Source organism: Octodon degus, unplaced genomic scaffold (genome assembly GCF_000260255.1).
Source record: "Octodon degus isolate 3935 unplaced genomic scaffold, OctDeg1.0 scaffold00033, whole genome shotgun sequence".
In the NCBI taxonomy this organism is placed as follows: Eukaryota; Metazoa; Chordata; class Mammalia; order Rodentia; family Octodontidae; genus Octodon; species Octodon degus.
The window spans coordinates 3,418,661-3,441,213 of record NW_004524609.1 but is presented as its reverse complement, the minus strand read 5'-3'; the positions used below and the strand labels follow the sequence as shown (position 1 = coordinate 3,441,213).

Here is a 22,553-nt window from a genome sequence, read left to right as displayed (position 1 = left end):
ACAGTGTGACCACTCTTAACAGACTGGAGTCCTAGAGGGCTTGTTGCACAGATCTTTATTTGGAGGATATATGAAAAAGACATCCCCTCACTTCCACAATTTTTTGATGGACATGTTTTTCTCACTGTCCTTCTGCATGACCTAGAAAGAAAAAAAGCACATGTGGTGTGAGCCCAAGCCTTACTCTGCCTGAGCCACCACCAGCCAGGGAACAGTGGGCGTACCTTGGCTACTGCCATCTCAAAGTCTTCCTGGGTGACATGGACTCGCCGTTCCCGCAGTGCATACATGCCGGCCTCTGTGCATACACCCTGGGCAGGAAAAGGACACTGAGACACTTGTGCCCCCTCAACCCTGAGATGCCCCTTGAGCCCAGAGCTGCTGGCCACTCCTGTGTTTCCCTGAGACTCCAGGTACCTTAACCTCAGCTCCTGATGCTCCTGGCATCAGCTCAGCAATTTTCCTTAAGTTGATCCCTCGGGTCAGGTTCATTTTCCGGGAATGGATTTTCAGAATGTCCAGCCGGGCCTAGGAACAGAGAGGAAAGCCCTTGGTCCCACACCCTGTGCCCACAGCCAGAGCTGCTCCAGGCACCACCTGTTACAGACCTCCTCATTGGGGGGCGGGAACTCAATTTTTCTGTCAATGCGCCCGGGGCGAAGCAGTGCAGAATCCAGGATATCGATCCTGTTGGTAGCCATGATAACCTGAATAGAGAAAGGAGCAGACTCAGCTAAGCTCTTGGTCTGCAAGCTGCCCAAGGCCTCCCAGTGGCCTGTCCCCAGGCTTACACTTCACCTTGATATTCTTCGTGGCTTCAAAGCCATCTAGCTGGTTGAGCAGCTCCAGCATCGTGCGCTGCACCTCACTGTCCCCTCCAGAGCCCCCCTCCAGCCGGGAGGAGCCAATGGAGTCGATCTCATCCATGAAGATGATGGAGGGCGCGTGTTCCCGGGCCATGACGAAGAGCTCCCGCACCATCCTCGCCCCTGTGCAGACCCGGCTGGCATTAGACACTAATGAGCGCCCCACTCTCCCCTTCCACTTGGCTCTCACATTCCTACACAGTACCTTCCCCAATGAACTTCTGTACCAATTCTGAGCCGGAGACACGAATAAAGGTACAGTCTGTGTGATGAGCCACAGCGCGGGCCAACAGTGTCTTCCCAGTGCCAGGGGGTCCGTACAGCAGCACCCCCTACAGGGAAACGGCAGGCAGAAAGCTGGCTTCGTGTCACTCCAGAATGCTTCACTCAACTACTTATTTATTTGTCTGATCCTCTGCCACAGGCTATGGATGTTCCCTTCTAGAGCTTTTAGCTAACCCAGCTTAATACCATGAAGCTGGGGCTGGGGAAGATGGCTAAGTGGAATAAGTGCTTCTCTGGCAAATACAAGGGCCTGAGTTCAATCCCTGGTTCTGCCAAAAATTAAAAAAATACCATGAAGCTGGCGCTAAGAAGCGGAAAGGCAGCCCCAGCAGCCTGTAGCCCATCCTGGCCCAGCACACGACCTGCCTGGGGTAGGAGTACAGGCAGCCTACAGCTCCTCCCAGAAGCCCAGTCCCCACCTTTGGCTGTGCAATGCCCAGGGCTTCAAAGAGCTCAGGGTGCTTCACGGGCAGCTCGATCACTTCTTTGATCTCCTTGATCTGCTTGTCCAATCCTCCGATCATCTCGTAGGTGGAGTCCGGCACCTTTTCCACCATCATGAGTGATACCAGAGGGTCTACCTTGTTGGGGAGAATCTTGTGCAGAGTGTAGCTGTCATTTCTTAGGGCCACCCGGCAATTGGGGGTTACCTGGATGGAGGTGGTGAGTTTTAGGAAGCAGGACATGAGGTACAGACCCCACCCACTTACCTGTTCCACTCACATCATTGATGTCGATGTTCTTGTCCACATCTACCACGAACTTGCCCTCAGGGTGCACCTGGAGAAACAAGGGCTCGTGACCTTTCTTAAATCACCACTTCATTGAAAGCAGACCCATGGGATTCTAGAACAGAACACTGCCTGCAAGCTACATACAGGATGGGCAGCACTGGGTGACAGGCTGGCCCTGGGTCATGTTGCCTTTACCTTGACCAATACTTTCTTCTTATCCATAGCCCGGACTACTTCACCCACATAGGAGCCCTGTTCCTGCAGCAGCTGTAGCTCTTCCCGCAATAGGCGAACTAGATGGCAAATAGACACAGTGGTCACCTAGTTGCTCCTTTGGTGTCCCCTCCCTGGGGATTTAATTCAAGCATAAACTAAACACAGCTCCAGTTTGAAGTTACACACACACACACACACACACACACACACACACACACCCTAAAGGGAGTGACAATGGAACTTTAGGCACACACAAGTCCTGTGGAACCCGTGACTCATCAAAAGGGCCCCTGAGCTGGGCACAGTAGCCACCACACACGTTACTGACCCCAGCACTCTGGGAGGCTAAGGCCAGAGGACCACAGGTTCCAGTCCAGCCTGGGTAACTTAGTACGGACTCCATCTCAAAAAAGGGGATGGGGAGGTAGCTCAGATTGAACTTCAGTGCAATCTCCAGTATGACCCAGGGATTGGGGTAGGGATGGTATTTGTCTCCTGAGACCTAAGGAGGTGGGCAACCTAAAGCCACCTAAAGTGGCAGCAATCAGGCCACACAGCTCTACTTAGCTCTCTCCTGCATGTGGCAGGACCAGACCCTGTCCAGGGCTCCTGGGCCACTGGGCATCCAGGTCCCTCCTCTTCCATCTCCGCTTCTGTCTGTCTGTCTGTCTCTGTCTCTGTCTCTGTCTCTGTCTCTGTCTCTGTCTCTGTCTCTCTCTCTCTCTCTCTCTCATACAATAGCTCACCTCCCTTTCTCTCCCTTATTCCTCCTTTTTATCCTTCTTTGGCATTTTCTTTCAAGTAGAAAACAAAAAAATTTACAATGGAACTCTACATAAGAGTTGTGCATGGGACACAACTACATAATGATGGTGTGGAAGCATCACCTTGTATTAGGAGGAAACACTGCTATGAGGCTGCAGGTCAGGGAGATTAGGAATGGCTCAACTTCACACTGTCCACATGTGGCTTCCCATCTTTTCCCTCTCACCTTTTGCATTTAGCTCATTCCTCTGTGCCTGTAGCCTCCGAAGGTTTTGGCTTTTATCATTCACAATCAGCTATGGAAAGCAAGAAACAAAATCTGTTACTCAAAGTCGGAGGCAGGATCTTGGCCAAAACCTTCACAGGCAGGTATAAGCTGCAGGAAAGGTGTTTTTGCCTCCATGTTCAGATTCTCCAGCAGGATCCCAATGGCCCAAGAGTCTCTTTACAGCCTAGGGTAGCTGTCACAAGTAGCTGTTCTTTTTCTGTTTGTTTTGGGGACTGACTTTAGGACTTTAGCACTGAACTGCATTCCCTAACTCTTCATTTTTTGAGGCAGTCTCACTAAGTTGTCCAAGTGGGACCTCAACCTGGATCCTCCTGGTTCAGCTTCCCAAGCGCTGGGACAGACACACTGACTTTCTCAGGAGGAGGCACCAGGCCATTGTGAAAAGATCTTTGGGCAGGAAATCTGAGTTCTAGCTCAGCAGCTGACAATAAAGATGAAGTAAAGCACTAAGGATACAGGTAGGTGGCAGAGTACTGGCCTAGCACATGTAAGGCCCCTGGGTTTGAGCTCCAGTATCATAAAAATAAATAAATGTTAATAAAATACAGTAACTACAAGAGCACCAGCAGCTCAATTTTTTGTGTCTTTCTTCATACATTGTATTACTGCTTAGCTGTTTAGACTAACATAAGGAGATGCCCAGTTCCCTCTGTTCAGGCTGCGTGACATCAATGTTGTCCAGACTCAGCTATCCCTCCCCAAGTTGCATTTCACAGAGCCCCCAGCCTCTTCCTGATAAATCTCATCTGAGCCTGTTGCCTCCCCTTTTTACAGAACGCCTCCACTGATACTTCTCCCCCAAGGTTAAAGTCCTGGACTAGCCATCTTTTCCAATAGAATCTGACTCCTGGAAATTTAGTAACAAAGTGTGAGTACTACTGCCTTTGAAAGGAGGAGAATTAAGTATAATGAGTTGGTTGTTTTTTTTTGTTTTTGTTTTTGTCTTTTTCTTCTTCCCGGTACTAAGTAATTCTGGCTGTTTTTAAACTCACTATGTAGCAGTCCCGGGATGGCTTCCCCCTCATAGTGATCCTCCTGCCTCACTCTTTCAAGTGCTGGGATTACAGGCTGGGCCATCAACCAGCTACTTGTTACAGATATGCTTTTCTAAGTACTACAGGACTTAGGACAGAAAATAGGACAGGTTTGAGTTCAAGGCCAGACTGGACCGCACAGCAAGACCCCTGCCTCAAAAACCAAAAACAAGCACAAAATAGGAAAATAGCTTCCTTCATTGCACTATCTATGGAATTTGCAGAAAATTTCCACCAGTTCTCATCCCCTCCTAGATCGCTCCAGAGCTAGTTCTCACCTGGAGTTCTTCAATCTTGGACAAGTAATACTGGCGGAGTCCACTGCCCGCCTTGCCTTCTTCCAGCTCCATCTGAAGACACAGTGTCGTTATTAAGGCTGAAGGCCGAAGGAGTGAAAACACCTCCAGGGCCTTTCACCGTAAGGCTCAACATCAGGCAGCTCTGCGTGGTAAAGAGCCGGGACTTCGGATGCTTAACAACCGGGTTCTAACCTTCACGCCTTCCCTCTACGAGCTCCATTTTCCCATGATCAAAATTTAAAAGCATATAAACGCCAGCTACCTCCCTAGGAGGGCGAGGGACCACGTACGCGGGAGCATTTGGCCGTATGGCAAGTGCCATCCGGAGGCGAGGTGTTACTACTACAGACCGAGCCACAAGGGGAGACGGTCACCCTCCCGCCGCTACGGCTCTGCCCCGACTCACCGCCGGCGGCGCTGACACAGCAAATCCCATCTCAAGGCAAGGCCCGGTCTGGATTGGTTCACTTACACGCCCGACCCACCCGACCCTCTTGCCCCGGCCCGCTCTCTATCTCGGGTGTGACCCGTTTCACATCATACAGGTCTCCGCTCGTCTACCGCTGCCACAACCGCCCTACCTGCTCTGGCCCGTCAAGCGCCATATTCCCTCTTCAACAGAGACCGCCGGCATCCGAGCCTCCTTAGTGCGCAGGCGCAGGAGGCGGGGCTTTAGCCAGAACTACGGGAAATAGTTCCGGGTCAATAGGTCAATGGGCGGGGTATACGCGCGCACAATAAAGAACAGCAGCCATGATGGGAGGGGCGGGTTCTCGGGATTGGGAGTTTGCGGAACACGTGAGGAGCTAGATCTCTTAATCATTGCTTCCTAGAAACCCAGTATATAAATATTGTAACCGCCCTAATCACATTTTTCAACTTGTAAGTCTTGGGACAATATATTTACGGCCGCATTCAAGATGGAGAAAAGCTTAGAGCCAAGGACGGAAGGGGCGCGAGCGGAAGCGGAAGTTTCCCACATGTGCTCTTCTGTAGCGGAAACGCCTCTGGGTCGGGGCCTCGGAGTGTGATTGCTGTGGAAAGTTGCTGAGGGAGAATCCAGTGGCTAGGAAGAAGCTTCAACGCAACCTTCTCCCCAGATTGAGTGCCATTCCCCCGTTCTACCATGGGAAAGAAGGGCAAAGTCGGCAAGAGCCGGCGGGACAAGTTCTATCATTTGGCAAAGGAGACTGGTGAGTCGGGCTTCGCGCTGTGGCGAGCGTGAGAACGATCTTGGGGGCCTGCGCCTTTCCAGGTGTTGGGCTCGATTTCCGCAGAAGGGGTAGTGGGTTATAAGGCCAGAGAAGTCCCGCTGCACCTGCGTTCCGCGGACGTCATTATTTTGTTGCCACTTGCGCCTTCCAGGTTATCGTTCCCGCTCTGCCTTCAAGCTGATCCAGCTCAATCGCCGCTTTCAGTTCCTGCAGAAAGCTCGAGCCTTACTGGATTTGTGTGCTGCGCCGGGAGGATGGTGTGTTACACTCGGCTCAGTTGGTCCTAGAGGCGGTGTCACAGTACTGCGTGGATTAGAATTGTGTTCTTCGGGGAGTGTCGGATTTTGGGTCTTCTACTCCCAACACAGTGCAGTAATGCCAGCCCCAGATTTGTAGCTGTATTTCAGAGCAGAAGTCTGTTCTGAACCTTGGGTGGGCAATTTTCTGTAAGAGAGCCCATTGCTGGGGAAGAAGATGGACAGTTCCAGGTTTTAATCTCTTCCTTTCATAGGCTGCAGGTGGCTGCCAAGTTTATGCCTGTGTCCAGTCTTATTGTGGGTGAGTAACTGGTGGCTCTCTTGGAAGTTTTGCGGGGACAAGGTACTGATTGTCCTGCGTTTCTTTCCTTGCTGCAAAACCACCCTGACCTCATCTCTTCCAGGAGTGGACCTGGTTCCAATCAAGCCTCTCCCCAATGTGGTGACTCTTCAGGAGGACATCACTACAGAACGCTGTAGGCAGGTAATAGGAATTCCTTTCTTCCTGACAGCTTCCAAATTTCCTAAGTGCAGTTTTTACTATGCTTTGAGCGCTACCTGCATGACACGTAGGGTGCAGGCATTCCTGATGTCCTCTCTAGCCTTATTTGGTCAGGGGTGTAATCCTTTTCAGTGGACTGCTACCCCCAAAGCTCCAGTAAGATGGAAATGTGTTAGTTTTGTTTCCTATTTCATTTCCAGTACCTAAGGGGTATTTGTTTGTGGTGGGCACTCAGCAGATGACTGGATGGACCGTGGGCTGGACTAGGGAGTCCCGCTTTACCCATTCTTATGTTTTCTGTTGCCATAATCGCTCCTGTGTAGGCACTGCGAAAGGAGCTGAAGACTTGGAAAGTGGATGTTGTGCTCAATGACGGGGCCCCCAATGTCGGGGCGAGCTGGGTCCATGATGCTTACTCACAAGGTGTGCAGGGGTGGAGCTGGTGAGGGTGGAGATGGATGTGGCCTGTCCTTGGCTCATAGAGGTCCTCACGGCTGTCTTCATCCCACAGCCCACTTGACACTGATGGCTCTGCGTTTGGCTTGTGATTTTTTGGCACGTGGTGGCAGCTTCATCACAAAGGTTTTCCGTTCCCGTGACTATCAGCCCCTGCTGTGGATCTTTCAGCAGCTGTTCCGCCGTGTCCAGGCCACCAAGCCCCAAGCCTCTCGCCATGAATCTGCAGAAATCTTTGTAGTCTGCCAGGGTGGGCATGATTTCCTTCTCTTGGGTTGGCCTGCTAGTTACCAAACCACGTTTAAAAATATATCTTATCATTTTAGGGTTCTTGGCTCCTGACAAGGTTGATAGCAAATTCTTTGATCCCAAGTTTGCCTTCAAGGAGGTTGAAGTTCAGGCTAAGACTGTTACTGAGTTGGTAACTAAGAAGAAGCCAAAGGTAGGTTTGGGGAAATTGGGCCTTGTGGGTCCTTCAGAAATTTCAGAAGGAACCACCCAACCGTTGTTCTTTCCCTAAGGCTGAAGGCTATGCTGAGGGTGACCTGACTCTTTATCACCGTACCTCAGTCACTGACTTCCTACGGGCTGCCAACCCTGTTGACTTCCTCTCCAAGGCCAGCGAGGTGAGTTTCCAGACTTGGGGAAGAAAATAAGAGAGCTCTAGCTACTGAGCCTAAAAATCTCCTTGCCTGCTTTTCCTCTCCAATAGATCTCAATCGATGATGAAGAGTTGGCACAACATCCAGCTACCACGGAGGACATACGGGCATGCTGTCAGGACATTAAAGTTCTGGGGCGCAAGGAACTTAGGTATGTAGTGGGGTGGGTGAATGGGGCCAGCTCTGAAGGAAGGAAAAGCCTTTGAACAAAGATCATGATACAGGGCCTCTTGAGATTTTCTTGTACTAGAGGTTTAGGGTGGGGCCTGAACCTTAGGATTTCTGTGGCTGGGGCCTGAAGTCTGAAGTGTAGATTAGCTGGGTAAGCTAATGCATGCCTGTAGTCCTAGCACTTGGGAGGCCAAGACAGGAGGATCGTCAAGGCCAGCCTGGGCTATGTAGCAAGACCCTGTCTCAAAACAACAAAAAAGTATAGGTTTAAAACAGAAGGAAACAGAAGTAAAAATAGAGAGAAAATGGTATGATCAGTATTTTTGGGGCAGGTCCCTACTGAACTGGAGAACAAAACTTCGGCGCTATGTGGCTAAGAAGCTAAAAGAGCAAGCCAAAGCACTGGATATCAGGTGAGAAGGAAACTAACAAGGGTAGGTGTAACTGTGTTGGGAAGAAGTCTTTAGAAAACACAACATCTTGGACTTTTTTAGCCTCAGCTCAGGAGAGGAAGAAGGTGACGAAGAGGAGGAGTGTACTGCTGAGACCTCGAGGCAGCCTTCGAAGGAGGAAGAGGAGGAGGAGCAACTGAACCAGACCCTGGCAGAGCTGAAGGCTCAGGAGGTGGCAGAATTAAAGAGGTCAGGGAAGCTGGGGAAGAGTTGGGGAACCCCCATGCATAGTCCTTCCTTCCATGTGTGAAGTGGGGAGAAAAGAAGGAAAGGCACAGATAGGGAATCTTGCGGGCAAGGCAGGTTTTTAAATTCTCTCAACCCATTTCTTTAGGAAGAAGAAGAAGCTGCTTCGAGAGCAGAGGAAGCAACGGGAACGCATAGAACTGAAGATGGATCTGCCTGGAGTTTCCATTGCAGATGAGGGGGAGACGGGCATGTTCTCCCTGCGTACCATCCGAGGTCACCAGGTGAGGTGGGCTTGGGGATACAGGATGAGGAAACAGGAGGGGGAGATGGGAAAACATGAGTCCTATGACTCAAAGGATAAAAAGAAGTACCTGAAATGAAATCAGGAAGATCCGTGATTGAGATTGTGGTACAGATTATTGTAGAACTGGAACATCAGGACCAAGAGCTGAGATTATGGTAAATGCAGCGAGGGTAGCTGGATTATCAGGTGAAAAGATGGTGTTCCTCATAGAGGAGAGCATGTTCTTGGAATTAGGTGAGTGGTCTGCTGCCAGATACTAAAGAACATACTTTTCCTGATGAATGCACTGTTACAAGCAAAATGAACTATTGCAGCTCTTGTGTGGGAATGTCACAGTCAGGTCATGTTTGGCACACAGTAAAGGCAGTGTAGCAGTCACTGAATAGATACAAGCTCAGCCTTCAGATCCAGCCGCACTTTTTAGGCTGTGTGGCTCTGACCTACCACTTAGCTGTTTCCAACTTTCTACTAGGGTTTTTGTGACTAATAGATAAAGGTAATTGTTTATCATAAGGAAAGTAGATTTTGACACTTAACTGAAGTGAAGCAGTTCTGTCAGATACATGTTATCTGGTTTTTTTTCTGGGATCAAAATTCTAAAGTGATGGTGTCTTTTCAAAATAACTTTTTTTTTCCTTGTTGTAGTATTGGTGTTCACAATTGAAGCCAGGGTTTCTTAAAAGGAGGCAAGCTTCCTGCTATAAGAGTGATTTTTAAATCAGAGAGCAGGACAGAAGTGTTGTCTAGAATGTGACATCCATCCATCCATGCATACATACATACATTCATTTGGTAGGTATAGGGTCTTGCTACACAGGTCAGACTCACAGCGCTCCTCTTCTTAGCCTCCCCAGTGCTGGGGTTACACGTGTGCACCATTACATATGCCTGGTTTTGGTGGCTGGCAGGGCGTGTGGTACTGGGGACTGAACCTGGGTCTTAGACCAAGCTGTCTCCCCAGCTCTAAAATGGCCATGTTTAGATAGGCCAGTCTCTTAATTGCTTGTGTATTTGCTAGTGTTGCTCAAGAAGTGGATATTGCAAGTATTTTTTACTAAGTACTCAATTTCTGTTTCTCTTGAACTTCAGTTACTAGAGGAAGTAACACAAGGGGACATGAGTGCTGCAGACAGACTCCTGTCAGATCTGCCAAGGGATGACATCTATGTGTCAGATGATGAGGATACTGGTTCATCTCTGGACAGTGACCTTGATCCAGAAGAGTTGGCAGGAGTCCAAGGACATCAGGGAGTGAAGGAGCAGAAGAGGTAAGGGACTTGTAAGGGTACGCCCCTCTGTTTAGTTCAGCTCCTGAAACAAGTCAATGGATATGTTGCTAGAAATGGGTATGTTAGGTCTCTGGGCATTTGGTCACTGAGCCTTTCTTACGTTTGCTGGTATCTGCAGTGTGCGATTTGCTCAACTAGAAGATAATAAAGAGGAGGAAGAAGAGAATCCACTGTTGGTGCCACTGGAAGAAAAGGCAGTGTTGCAAGAAGAACAGACCAACCTGTGGTTCTCAAAGGTAAGAAGCCAGGGCAAGTCTGTTGGGAGCCTGGTATTAGGAGGTAGCTGAAAGTTCTCTCCCAACAGGATGGCTTCAGTTGGATTGAGGATGCTGATGATGAGGCCCTGGAAATCAGTCAGGCCCAGCTGTTGTATAAGAGCCGTCACAAGGGGCAGGAGCAGGAGCCACCAGAACCACTGTCACCTTCCAGTTTGAAGAAAGAGAGAAAGTTGCCCCAGTACCAGAATGAGCCCCTGGATGGGGACAAGGCTTCCTCTGGGTCAGGAGTTGGCAGTGGCCCTGAAGTGGAAGGAAGTAACAGCTCAGACAGTGAGAGTAGTAGCAGTGAGGATGAGGAGAGGTGAGTGGGAAGGGAGAAAGCAGTGGTTTGAGTCGTGTCTTCCAATTGGGGTTCCCAAGGTTGGCTGCACATAGCTGTAAGAATACTGGGGACTGTTTTAACTGGCCTGACAGGAATCAGCTGGAATGTTATGTGAGTGGCACAAAGAGGGTGCTATGTCTGTTTATAGCCTGCCCTCCTCCATAGGGGACCATCCCGTGGTAAGAAGCGTAGCCGTGGGCCTATATCTGATGCTGACGGGTTTGAGGTTGTGCCTATTGAGGATCCAGGTAAGAGCTCTGCTTGTGTGGAGTGAGAGGATGGGGCTTCAGTGTTGAGAACTGGGGTCTGACTTTTGTCCTTTTCTCAGTGAAACATAGGATTCTGGACCCTGAAGGCCTTGCTTTAGGTGCCATTATTGCTTCCTCCAAAAAGGCCAAGAGAGACCTCATAGATAACTCCTTCAACCGGTAAGGGAACAAAAAAAAAAACAATTAACAAGAAGTGGTCAGTATGTGTTTCAGTGAATGACTGGTTTCTCAGGAGCCTGGAATGATGTTGGCCTCCTGTCCTCTCTACCCAGGTACGCATTTAATGAAGACGAGGGGGAACTTCCAGACTGGTTTGTGCAGGAAGAGAAGCAGCATCGAATACGGCAGTTGCCTCTTGACAAGATGGAAGTGGAACATTACCGCAAACGCTGGAAGGAAATCAATGCACGTCCCATCAAGAAAGTGGCTGAGGCCAAGGCCAGAAAGAAACGAAGGGTAAGTGGGCATTATTTGAGATTAGGTGTGGGTGTGGCGGAGGTGAAGTAGTCACCTGACTGAAGTCCCCTCCTAGATGCTGAAGAAGCTGGAACAGACTAAGAAGAAGGCAGAAGCTGTGGTGAACACAGTAGACATCTCTGAACGAGAGAAGGTGGCACAGTTGAGAAGGTAATTGGGGGACGCTGCAAAAGGGGTGAAAGGAAGAGCAGGAAGTGTTTCTTGAACCTTTCTTTCTTTTTACAGTCTCTACAAGAAGGCTGGTCTGGGCAAGGAAAAACGGCAGGTTACTTATGTTGTAGCCAAAAAAGGTGTGGGTCGCAAAGTGCGGCGGCCAGCTGGAGTCAGAGGTCATTTCAAAGTGGTTGACTCAAGAATGAAGAAGGATCAGAGAGCACAGCAACGGAAGGAGCAGAAGAGAAAACACAAGCGGAAATGAGACTGAAATGTAGCAGGAACAATGTGGTACAGTTCATCTAGCCTCCTTGTAGCAGTTGGGTGCTTGCTGTTATCACAAATACCTAACATGCCAAGGAGGCAGTCCTATATGGGGAGAAGGACATTTTCCTGCCTGGAGGATGCTCTCCCAGGAAAGCACCAAGGAGCTTCATTACCTTTCTGTGAAAACAAGGAGTGCTGGAGCTATGTGGTCAAATCTTTGGTGTTTTGTAACCAGTCTTAGGGATGGGATGTGGGCCTCTTGGAACTGCCCTCATCCTACATCATATTGATTGAATAAAACATTAATTACTGTGCTGCACTGTCCCAAATCATATTATGTAGAACATACAACTAAGGTAGAAATGACAGACAACCTGCAGGTCCCAGTAGTAAAACGTTTACTAGAGAGCAAGCAGAGGAATGCACATCTTAAAGAAACCTTCACAAAGTCACAAAATTTGAAGTTTTTGTATTTCTTTTCCTTTTTATAAACAAGATAAAACAAAAGTCATCAAAATCATTTCAGCAAAGACTTCTACTGGGGCAAGTTACCAAAAAAAAAAAAAAAAAAAAAATCCAAAATAAAAGAAATAGATACTTTAAAAAGCTGTTGTTGGTTTTAATTTTTAATTTAGCCAAAACCTCAGGCCTGAAGCAATCCTGGAACCTTCTAGAACCATTTCCCTTCAATCATAGAGGCTCTTAAAAGCTGGGCTTGGAAAGTTGCCTCTTGCATGTCTCAGGGCTGGATACAATCTAGAGAACCTGAGCATCGACTCTTTATTTAGAATTGAGGATCTCCCTTCCCTGCAAATGTCTTGAAGCACCAAACTGCTCTGCAAATAATCCCAGCAGCTCAATAATTTGGGTTTGCAAAACTCAACTCCTAAAAAGGGATTGCCTGGCCAGAGCACTAAGAAAAACAATTTTACTCACAGATGTTTATAAGGTGACAATTTAGTAAAAAATATAAGCTACTTACAAACCTAGAGTGAGTTTTGTGCCCTATAAGGCCTTTTCCAAGCGTCTTCAACTTACCCTCATGACAACTCACCCAGTGCCAACAGAAGCTTCCCAGCTCATTGTTTGCTGGGATCAAAGCAGCTTCCCAAGAAGGCATCTGAACAATCATTCAGAGGAAGGCATAATGTCTGTGCTCCAAGCTGTCCGCTAAGGGCAGGGGGTCCTTACATCCTGGACCCCAACCCAGCCCTGAGACACCTAGTTACCAAAATCTCTAAAAATAAAACTGAAGAACTGATTTCACACTGTAACACATTCCCTCTAACTGTCCCATCGACTTTTCTTGCGTTTGGGTGGCTCCGGGACAGCAAAACCATCAGCTGTCTTATCTGTCTTACTATCCATCTTGTCCATCTTGCTGTCCACCTTGGGGTCCATCTTGCTTTCACGATTACAACCTTCTTTCCTGCTCTCTCCGTTCCGGCCATCACTTGCACTCCGGCTCTCCCCATGCCGGCCTGCACTTCCTCCATGCCTGTTCTCCCCATGCCGATGGCCATCAGTATGACGGCTACTGCTACTTTCTGGGAACCGGTATCCATCTCCATGACGACCACCATCTCCATGACGTGGGCTATCGCCGTGCCGAATGCCACTCTCTCCGTGACTATGACGGCTGCCACCCCGGTTCTCAGTGTATCTCTCTCTTTTACCATTGCCACCCCCAATCCCTTCGCGGCTGTTATTCCCTGAAGCTGTGTTGTTGGCTCCCTGTGTGCCAACAGAAGGGTAGGTCACTGGAGCACTACTGATATTCCCAGCACTGCCAAAGCCTGGGATGCTTTTGGCAGAACTGGCAAGAGGGCTGTCAGGACTGTTATGGCCCTGCTGTGCTGAATTAGTTGGAACAGAATTCAAGCTTCCTGCACTCGTCCATCCACTTGGCCCAGCAGCGGAGCTTCCGGCCTTCTGATTACTTAAACTGGCTGCAACAAAATGACTCTTGTACTGTGACTAAAAGAGAAAAAAACAGGAGTAGGTACAATATCAAGTTCAAGAAACCTGAGTATACATATAAGCTTGGCTATTCTATAAAGAACATAGAAAATAGGTCTCTTATTTTTGCAACATGACTTGTATGGGATGATTCTGATGTTCCTTTAGTTCTCATGTTATAAAACAAAGGATTTTTACAGGGAACTTAATGTACCAAAATTTATTGCCCTGCAGACTAAAACAAAAGCTTCTATGTATAGAGCAGTCCAACACATTTATGGTCTACAATATGTGATTTACAATTCAAAAATTAAAACTGTGAAAACACTTTTTAAAAAGTCTGGCTGTAATGGGTTGGGATTGCAGCTCAATGGTAGGGCACTTGCCATGAGGTTGATCCCCAGCACAACAAAAAATTAAGCCTAACCTGAAAGGACAAAGCTACTTATTTTCTATCTAGTCATTGTAGTGTGATTACAACTGTATTTTGGTTTAGAAGTGAATGTGATTATGAAAGGTGAGTGTTGGCACTGATGTGACAATATATGCAATATAGATGATATTATTTAAAAATTAATTCCTATACAGGGTTTTTGAGTTTTTGTATTGATGTATAAAAAAATTGTGGGACCAAACTGGAAGCATCAGTCTAGGCCCAGATAAAATGTATAAATAAAAGTCCAGGGGCCAGGGAGATGGCTCAGTAGAGTAAGTGCTTGCCGGACAAGCACAAGGGCCTGAGTTCAATCCCTGGTTCCAGAAAAAAAAAAAAAGGAAAAAAGAAAAAGCCCAGTTAATCAGATGTTAACTAGCCAAGTGGAAACGCAGGTTTGAAGAGATTTGTGCAGTTACGTAAAAGTTGAGCCAGGGCTGGGGAGATGGCTCAGTAGAATAATCGCTTCCCTGGCAAGAGCAAGGGTCTGAGTTCAATCCCTGGTTCTGCCAAAAAAAAAAAAAAAAAAAAAAAAAAAAAAAAAAAAGGTTAAGCCAATAGAAGCAAAGTTATAAAGTTGGAGTTTCCTTTGATCATTTCATTGCTCTGAATATTGTAATATATATATTAGGTACAATTCTTCATTTAGTGACCAGTTAACTACTACTCATAGGAATGGAAGTTAGCTGTTAAATGAGCAATGTCTGTGTGTGAAATCCAAGTAAAAAGAAGGCCCTAAATCTAGCATGAGGTCTACAGAGCCAGTTACTACCTCAGAAAGACGACAGCTCCAACAATGTTCAAAGTTATTACTGAAAGCTTTTTTAAAAAGCACAAAACACTTATTTCAGACCTGGAAAGCTGCTTTCATTGCTGTCAGGCGATCTCCCATGGCTCCTGTGGAGGGCTTGTAGGCCTCATAGTTACTCATCACATTGTTATTATTTCCTCGATCCTAAAAAATAAACACATCCATGAGGACATGAAAATAGGTGGGAATGCAAAAACCAAGACTGGAGCTCATTATAATAAAAACTCTGTAGTAAGAGTCATAATGGGATCTGGCTATTTTTAGAAAGTTGCCCTTTGTGGGAAACAGTGCAGTGACAAGAGGCACTTAAATATGCCTATGCCCTTCACCAGCAATTCTATTCCTAGAAATGCCATCGGGTTATGCCCAAAGTTGAGCATGTATCATTTATGCAAATATCCAATTATGGAAAAAATTATGTTAAACTCAAGTAGTACACTGAATAACTGTTTAGGGTCTGAATTAAGACTACTATAGATCTCAATCTCTCCTCTGAACTTACCAGCATGGAACTACAGGTGCCTAAGCTTATTATCTGTACTTACACTGAACTGAAGATGAACTGCTTTAAATACTTGGAATGGACCTGCCACATATGAAATGTTCAGTAATTATTTGCTACCACCATCATCTCCATCAATATCATCATCATTACTGTAGTGAGGGAAGAATATTTGTTGAAGATGCAAAAGTGAACTGTAACACTACATAAAACTTTCTTCCATGGCTCAGAAAACAGTATGTCACAGAACAAGCAGATACACACTGTTAGTCCTAGCTACTTGATAGACTGAGCTAGTAGGATCATTTAAACTCATGAGTTTGAGACCAGCCTAGAGAACTCAAGGTGATCCTATGTCTCAAAACACAAAACAAGTAGTTGGGAATGCTGATGAACACCACCTGTAATCCTAGTCAGGAAACAGCCAGGATGACCATAAATTCAAGGCCAGTCGGGGCAATGTAGCAACATTTTATTCTCAAAAACAAAGATAAAAGGACTGGAAACATAGCTTAGTGGTAGAGCACTCCCGGGTTCCATCTCCAGTACAAAAAACAAAGTGCCACAGAAAACACAAGATTGGCCTGGCTGTGCAAGCCTACAGCCCCAGCTGTACTTGGGAGACGACTGGGGGAGGATCACTTGAGCCCATGAATTAGAGAATAGTCTGGGCAACATAGCAACATACTTATCTGCATAAGGAAGCCAGTGAGGTGGTACTTTATTTACTAAGAAAAATTTCATCTCACATGTCTCTAATGCAATTTCTCCAGACTGGAGCAATCATTCCTGAGTTCAGTGACAAAGTATAAGCTAAAGTTTGTACAGTGACTCTCCACCAAGTTCTCCCCAGCAGGAGGTCATAGGCTAGAGCTGGAGGAACTGCATACACAGACTGTGGAGTCCGTGCTCCAGTTCCTGACTGACCACGTCTGAAGTGTGGGGAGCCTTTGAACATGCAAGGATGATAACTTCAGTATCACCCAGAATCTAAACTAATTTTCTGAGAAAGCCCTAGTCAGCCAAGTACACTCAGATGTTTCTCTGACAGTTAAGTTTTATTACAAATCAACACTACACTGACTCCAATCAGATTAGAAACATGCTCAGTGTTAAACAGGGCTTTGAACTTCCTGGCACTTTCACAGGAAGATCAGAATAGCCTTATCATCATTTAAGACACGGGACTGATCCCAAGAGAATTGCTGTCATCTGTACTCACCGTGTTCTCAGACCCTAGGCCAGGCCGCTCCCTATAGCCCAGGCCTCCTCCACCAATGTTCAGCTTTTTGCCTTTTCCTCCTTTGAAGCGGGATTTCCGAAACCAGGCATTCTGCATTGAACAAGGACAAGGTCAAAGAAGAAATTAACTGGGAAGAACTTTTTGTTTCATCTTTATTCCTTGCACTTGCCAGGCAAGTGGTTATTCTACTGAGCTATCTCCCCAGCTCCTGTTTCATCTTTAGCTAATGCACTTACACCAAGGAAGGAACTGTTCACAGGAACTACAGACCTGTTTCTTTTTGGTGGTTTAACACCAAATTTGTCAGGAGACTTACATGCTTAGCTAAGGACTCCCAAAGCTTCAAAAACAGAGTGGTAGTTGGGGGTGACAGCACACACCTATAATACCAACACTATGCTAGGTCAAGAAAGGTATAGACCAGTAAGGGGTCAGTTAGGTATAGGCCAAACCTTTCTCACCAGCTCTTCCTGTTTGGCCAAAGAAGAGGGATCACAAGTTCAAACTCAGCTTGGGCAACTTAGAAATTCGTGAAATCTGTCTCAAATTAAAACAAAACAAAACAAAAAACAAACAAACTAGATGAGGCCAGACTTATCAGAAATGACTCTGGGGACAAACTCCCGGGAATAACTGTCAACTACAATACAAAATTCTATTTCCCATACAGCCTAAAAGTTTTCATGAACTTGACTTACCAGATTTATTCACTTCTTAAGAATGCAATCATCTTGCCAGACATGATGGTGCATGCCTATAAGCTCAGCACTTGGGAGGCTGAGGCACAATTACCACAAGTTTGCAACTAGCCTGGAGTGAGTTCAAGGCCACCCTAAACTACATAGGGGGACTGTGTAGAGATATAGATTTGAGACAAAAGCCTGATGTCCCAAGAGAGCAGGGAACACTGGACTGAGCCCAAGGAGGGTTGCTGTCTGTTTGCAAATTCCTGAAAAGCTGGGACCCAAGGCAGCAGATAACAGCTTCTCCTGCAGGCGCCCTGTCCTTTGATCCCTTGCTTGGGATGTTATCAGCTAGCATTTGTGTGAACCTAGTGTTAGACAAATGGTGGAAGTCAATAGAGATTGTAGTCTGTATTCACTTAGGTAATTATGCACATTCCTTAGTCTGCCTTCACCCCTCAATAAATGCGAGATGCTTCTGAGGCTCTGAGCTTACTTGGAGAGAGACTAATCTCAGTGAGACCTCTAAAGCTACATTCATCAGGTCGTCTCGTCGTTTCTTTTGGCACCGACCCATAACATACAACAGACTGTCTCAAAAAAAAAAAAAAGCAAGCATCTTTGAGAATTTAAGTTGATAATCACATGTTACTGTTAAAGTACTTAAGAGACGTGGGAAAACTGTGGAGCATGGAGAACCTGAGGCACTAAAGGAGATGTTAAAAAATGCCACAGATAAAACAAATTTTATTTAAAATTTTAGTTTCAGGGCCAGGGAGATGGCTCAGTAGAATAAGTGCTTCCATGGCAAGTGCAATGGCCTGAGTTCAATTCCCGGTTCCGCCCAAAATAAATAAATAAATAAAATTTTAGTTTAGCGTTGGCTCTAGCTCCACCAAAACATTACTTTCCTCTCTTATAGAGGCCTACTGTAGTCCTTAACTCCTAGAATCAGAAATATAGGGAGTCCTACAACAGCTGGGCTATGAACCAGTTACTTAACATTTCCTACTATCATATTTTGTTCTGAACTCATCTGTAGCTTGGGGACATAAAATGATAACTCCAGGTTTGATGTAACAGAATCAGTTTTGGACTGTGGCATACCTCGGAAGAGTATAATCAGTATGTGATCAAAGGTATACACTCTTAGTCCATTATGAATACTCAAGAAGCACTACACAACTGCTTTCTTCATCGCACATATTTACCACCACAGAAGAGACCTCTGGGGGGCTGGGGAGATGGCTCAGCGGAATAAGCGTTTCCCTGGCAAGCGCAAGGGCCTGCGTGCGTTCAATCACCCGTCACCCCCCAGAGAGAGAGAGAGAAAGAGAGAGAGAGAGAGAGAGAGAGAGAGAGAGAGAGAGAGAGAGAGAGACTGACTTCTGTGCAGAACAGCAGGAAGAATAGAAGATAGCTCTTGAAATTAAATTATTCCTAAGTATACTACAGAGTAGGCAGGTAGAAATTACGGGAACAAATTTTAACACAAAACAAGTAGTTTCTTAAGAGAGCTGTTACTGAAAAGACAAGCAGACAGATGAAGATAAATGCTATTAACCAATTCCAACCTGTATCTCATAACCCCTCTGTCTGTTCTCTCATCAAATTGATGTTATCCCTTCTACTTGCCAACGTTTCAGCTGTATGACCCCAAGCAATCCAAAGTATTTTGCCCAGCCCCTCACCTGCATTGCGAGATCTAGGAGTTCCTTGGACACATGTTGGTTGGCTCCTTCCAAGTTCCGGACAAGGTCACCAGCAAAATTGCTATCCTTGGGGGTCAGTAAGGTATAGGCCACACCCTTCTCACCAGCTCTTCCTGTGCGCCCAATCCTATGTGTATGGGTATCAATGTCTCGTGCCACATCATAGTTAATGACAGTCTTAATTGAAGGAATGTCCAGACCACGGGCTGAATTAAAAAAAAAACCAAATTCTCTCATTCTTCATTTAGTCAAAAGGTCAGAGTAATAAGAAATACTTTAGCTCTCAGAAAACACATCTCCCTTATCTGAGTACATGGATTTGGTGAGCTGCATCTTAAGGTATCCAGTGTCACTGTGATAGATTCTATTATGGTAAGGGACCTGTCTGTACCTTTTGCCATCACTAACTGGCCAGGGCCTCGCTCCTGAACCTGGAATATATTTTAAAAATTAAACTCAGGCCAGTGAGATAGCTCAGCGGACCAAGTGCCTGCTTAGGGAGGTGCAGGTACCAGGGTTTGGTCCCTGGTACCACATGCCATGTCGGCCCCACCCCCGGTGTGCTGAGTCAGCCACCAAAACCAGGCATGGTGGCACATGCTTATAATCCCAGTTCTGGGGAGGCTGAAAAGAGGAGGATCACTACGAGCCCAAGCTGTGTAGTGAGACCCTGTATCAAATAAAATAAGCTAGGATGAAATGAATCAATGGCCTCAAATGTGTAATTCTCCAGTCTCGACCAGAACTATAAGGATGTGTCACCATATCTAACTTCAGATGTGTCTTAAGCCTGAGAAGTTTTCTCCGTTCTGTAAGAAAATACCAGTTATAAGGATAGCTATTAAAATTCAGCAGAGCTAGGTGTAGTGGCACACACCTGTAATCCCAGCACTTCTGAGGCTGAAGAGGGAAAACTGTTGTTGACCAGCTTGGGCTACAAAGTGAGTTCAAGGCCAACCTGAACTGTATAGTAAGATCCTGTCTCAAAAAAAAAAAAAAAAAAAAAAAAAGCTTAACTAGCTAGCTAGCTAACCAACCAACCAACCAACCAACCAACCAACCAACTAAAAGTAAATACAATAAAATACAACACAACACAACAGGGGCCAGGGAGATGGCTCAGTAGAATAAGCGCTTCCCTGGCAAGCACAAGGGCCTGAGTTCAATTCCCGGTTCCGCCCAAAATAAATAAATAAATAAATAAATAAATAATAAAATAAAACAAGCCAAGTACTGAGGCAGGATGACTGCAGAGTTTCAGGCCAGCCTGGGTTATGTAAGCTGAAAGTGACCCTGGACTATGGAGTGAAATACCTTAAAAAACAAACAAAAACCAAAAATACTACAACAGAATAAAGCCAAAATTATACTCTACAAACTGTTCCAGTCTTCAGTGAAGTATGCTCAATTAATGACTTCCTTATTTATAGTGATCACAAGATAAAGATAGTTCAAACATGTCTATATTCACTCACAGTATGGGTGTCCTGCCAAATCCCACCTCCCCTTTCTAGCTGCAGACATTTTCATCAAAGAAAGAGAAACACTTGAGTGATCAAGTGTCATTAAGAGCTCCAGGTTTTGATTAATGTGCCAAAATGCTGTCGCATACAATGGGGCCAACAAGCCAGCATTTCAATTAGCCTGCCTGCTCACATGTCACAGGGCGTATTACAGAATAACAGAATAGTTTTAAGAGCACAGACTAAAGCTACTATGGAATGTATACGCTACCTGCAACATCAGTGGCCACCAGGACTGGAATGTCCTTTTTCTTAAAGTCTGAAATGACCTTGTTTCTCTCACTCTGATCCATGTCCCCATGGAGTAGTCCAAGATTATGACCCTCCTGCTTAAGGTTATTGGCTAGCTCTTCAGCATTGGCTTTTTTAGTAACAAACAGGAGGACACTCCCTGAAGAGGTGAACTCCACCAGACGGCGTGTAAGCCAGTTCCATTTACTAGGCCCAGAATGGAGAATCTCCACAATCTGGGTCACATCTTCATTGGCCTAGGAAGAAAAACATAAGAGATTGTTGACAGTGCTATCATAGAGCACTTAAAGAACCAGGTATTGCTGGCCAAATAGCTCAGTGGAGTAAAGAATAAGTTCAATCCTCAGGCCTACAGTGCCAGCCCCGCCCCAGAGGCACTCTGAGAAGGCAATTAAGACTGGGCGAGGTTGTGCACCACCATAATCCCAGCTCTTGGGAGGCTGTAAACAGGTGGATCACTACAAGGCCGATCTAGTAGTGAGACCCTGAACACCCTGTAGACCCTTCCCTAAAATACAAAAAAAGAACAAGAACTAGAACCAGGTATTCTATTTTCCACCTAAATTTTGAAGAAACTTGAATAGTCCCTGGCCCTTTATTCAGCAAGTACAGCTCACAAGTTACCTCTTCTCTCAAATCACTTTACTCCCTCCCCCCGCTCCACATACACGTATGTATATACACCAAAAAGTGCATATACATTTTTATATGAGGAAACTTATTTATGTGTGACTGCTCTGTCCACATACATGTTGGAATTTGCATGTCTCAATGAATTTAGTATTAGAAGTATTTTTACAAGTGGTTCTTTTCCTGAAATGTATATAAATAAATGTCATACTTTTATAAATGCTTATTCAGATTATTTCTAATGAAGTAAAATCACTTTTAGGACCCCCTGCCAACTGTTTTAAACACAAATTTATATATGAAAATAGAAGGCACTCAAAAATGAAAACTAGATCATGTTAAAACTCTAACTGAAGCCAGAAGTGATGGTGCACACATGTAATCCCAGCACTCAGGAGGATGAGGCAGGAGGATCAATGTGAATGGAAGGCCAGCCAGGGCTACGTAAGCAAGTTCAATGCTAGCCTGCACTACGTGGTGAGACCTTATCTCAAAAAACAAACACCACCAAGAAAAATCATTAACTGTACACAAACATTCCTTGATAATAAACATGGGAAGTAATAAGGCTGACAGCAGTTTTTAGCCAAGTGTGATGGCACACATGTATAATACCAGCACTCTGGGAGGCTAAAGCAGGATGATTACAAGTGTGAAACCAATCTGCACAACTTAGTGAGACTCTGTCCCAAAATAAAAGAGGGCCGAGGAGTATAGCTTAGTACAATGCCCTGGGTTTAATCTCCAATATATTTTTTAGTGGTGATGGGAATGGACAGGGGTGTGAGCTACGTATTTCAAAAACATGTACGGAGGACTTTAAGATAGCTTAGCAGGGGCCAGGGAGATGTCTCAGTACAAACCAAACCAAACCAAACCAACAACAAAAAAACCCCAATTATCAACTCTGCCAATCTTGTTTCATTTACCCAACTTGTGTATTCCAAAAGAAATCTGAGGGGGCTGGTGAGATGGCTCAGTGGTCTAAAGCACCTACTTAGAACAAGCTTAGCAAAGCCCAAAGCCCAGGGACCACGGTTCAATCCCCCAGCACC

The 22,553-nt window shown here is 45.9% G+C and overlaps 3 protein-coding genes across 4 annotated transcripts in view; 1 reads left to right on the top strand and 2 right to left on the bottom strand.

Annotated features, from left to right (window-relative positions):
• Positions 1-29: 29 nt before the first annotated feature.
• Positions 30-5,159, bottom strand: Psmc5 (proteasome 26S subunit, ATPase 5). 2 transcript variants are annotated; one of them, XM_004630024.2, is made up of 12 exons: positions 5,070-5,159; positions 4,468-4,539; positions 3,093-3,162; positions 2,081-2,178; positions 1,875-1,931; positions 1,571-1,801; positions 1,072-1,198; positions 799-989; positions 609-707; positions 418-528; positions 225-311; positions 30-141 (listed from the first exon to the last, which is right to left on the bottom strand). In XM_004630024.2, exons 1-12 carry the CDS (start codon positions 5,091-5,093, stop codon positions 88-90), a joined length of 1,221 nt encoding a protein of 406 aa, XP_004630081.1. In that variant the 5' UTR covers positions 5,094-5,159; the 3' UTR covers positions 30-87. The 2 variants fall into 2 exon arrangements, with proteins under 2 accessions (XP_004630081.1, XP_023569644.1); XM_023713876.1 differs by lacking the exon at positions 5,070-5,159 and adding an exon at positions 4,895-4,973 and having other exon boundaries at positions 37-141.
• Positions 5,160-5,296: 137 nt separating this feature from the next.
• On the top strand, positions 5,297-12,007 carry Ftsj3 (FtsJ RNA methyltransferase homolog 3). Its single transcript, XM_004630023.3, has 20 exons — positions 5,297-5,681; positions 5,854-5,959; positions 6,214-6,260; positions 6,364-6,443; positions 6,785-6,884; positions 6,973-7,167; positions 7,244-7,359; positions 7,439-7,543; positions 7,630-7,730; positions 8,083-8,163; positions 8,245-8,391; positions 8,537-8,672; positions 9,785-9,963; positions 10,103-10,220; positions 10,289-10,563; positions 10,750-10,832; positions 10,913-11,012; positions 11,126-11,309; positions 11,386-11,480; positions 11,556-12,007. The coding sequence occupies exons 1-20, from the start codon at positions 5,615-5,617 to the stop codon at positions 11,746-11,748; spliced, it is 2,508 nt and encodes an 835-aa protein (XP_004630080.1). The 5' UTR covers positions 5,297-5,614; the 3' UTR covers positions 11,749-12,007.
• A 124-nt stretch (positions 12,008-12,131) lies between these two features.
• The window catches only part of Ddx42 (DEAD-box helicase 42), a 50,764-nt gene continuing 40,342 nt past the window's right edge, over positions 12,132-22,553 (bottom strand). The window contains exons 13-17 of the mRNA XM_004630161.2: positions 20,828-21,104; positions 19,073-19,299; positions 16,678-16,788; positions 14,996-15,097; positions 12,132-13,727 (exon numbers count right to left, since the gene is read on the bottom strand). Of these exons, the coding sequence (XP_004630218.1) occupies positions 13,035-13,727; positions 14,996-15,097; positions 16,678-16,788; positions 19,073-19,299; positions 20,828-21,104 (1,410 nt within the window). The 3' untranslated portion in view covers positions 12,132-13,034. The remainder of the gene's footprint in view (positions 13,728-14,995; positions 15,098-16,677; positions 16,789-19,072; positions 19,300-20,827; positions 21,105-22,553) is intronic.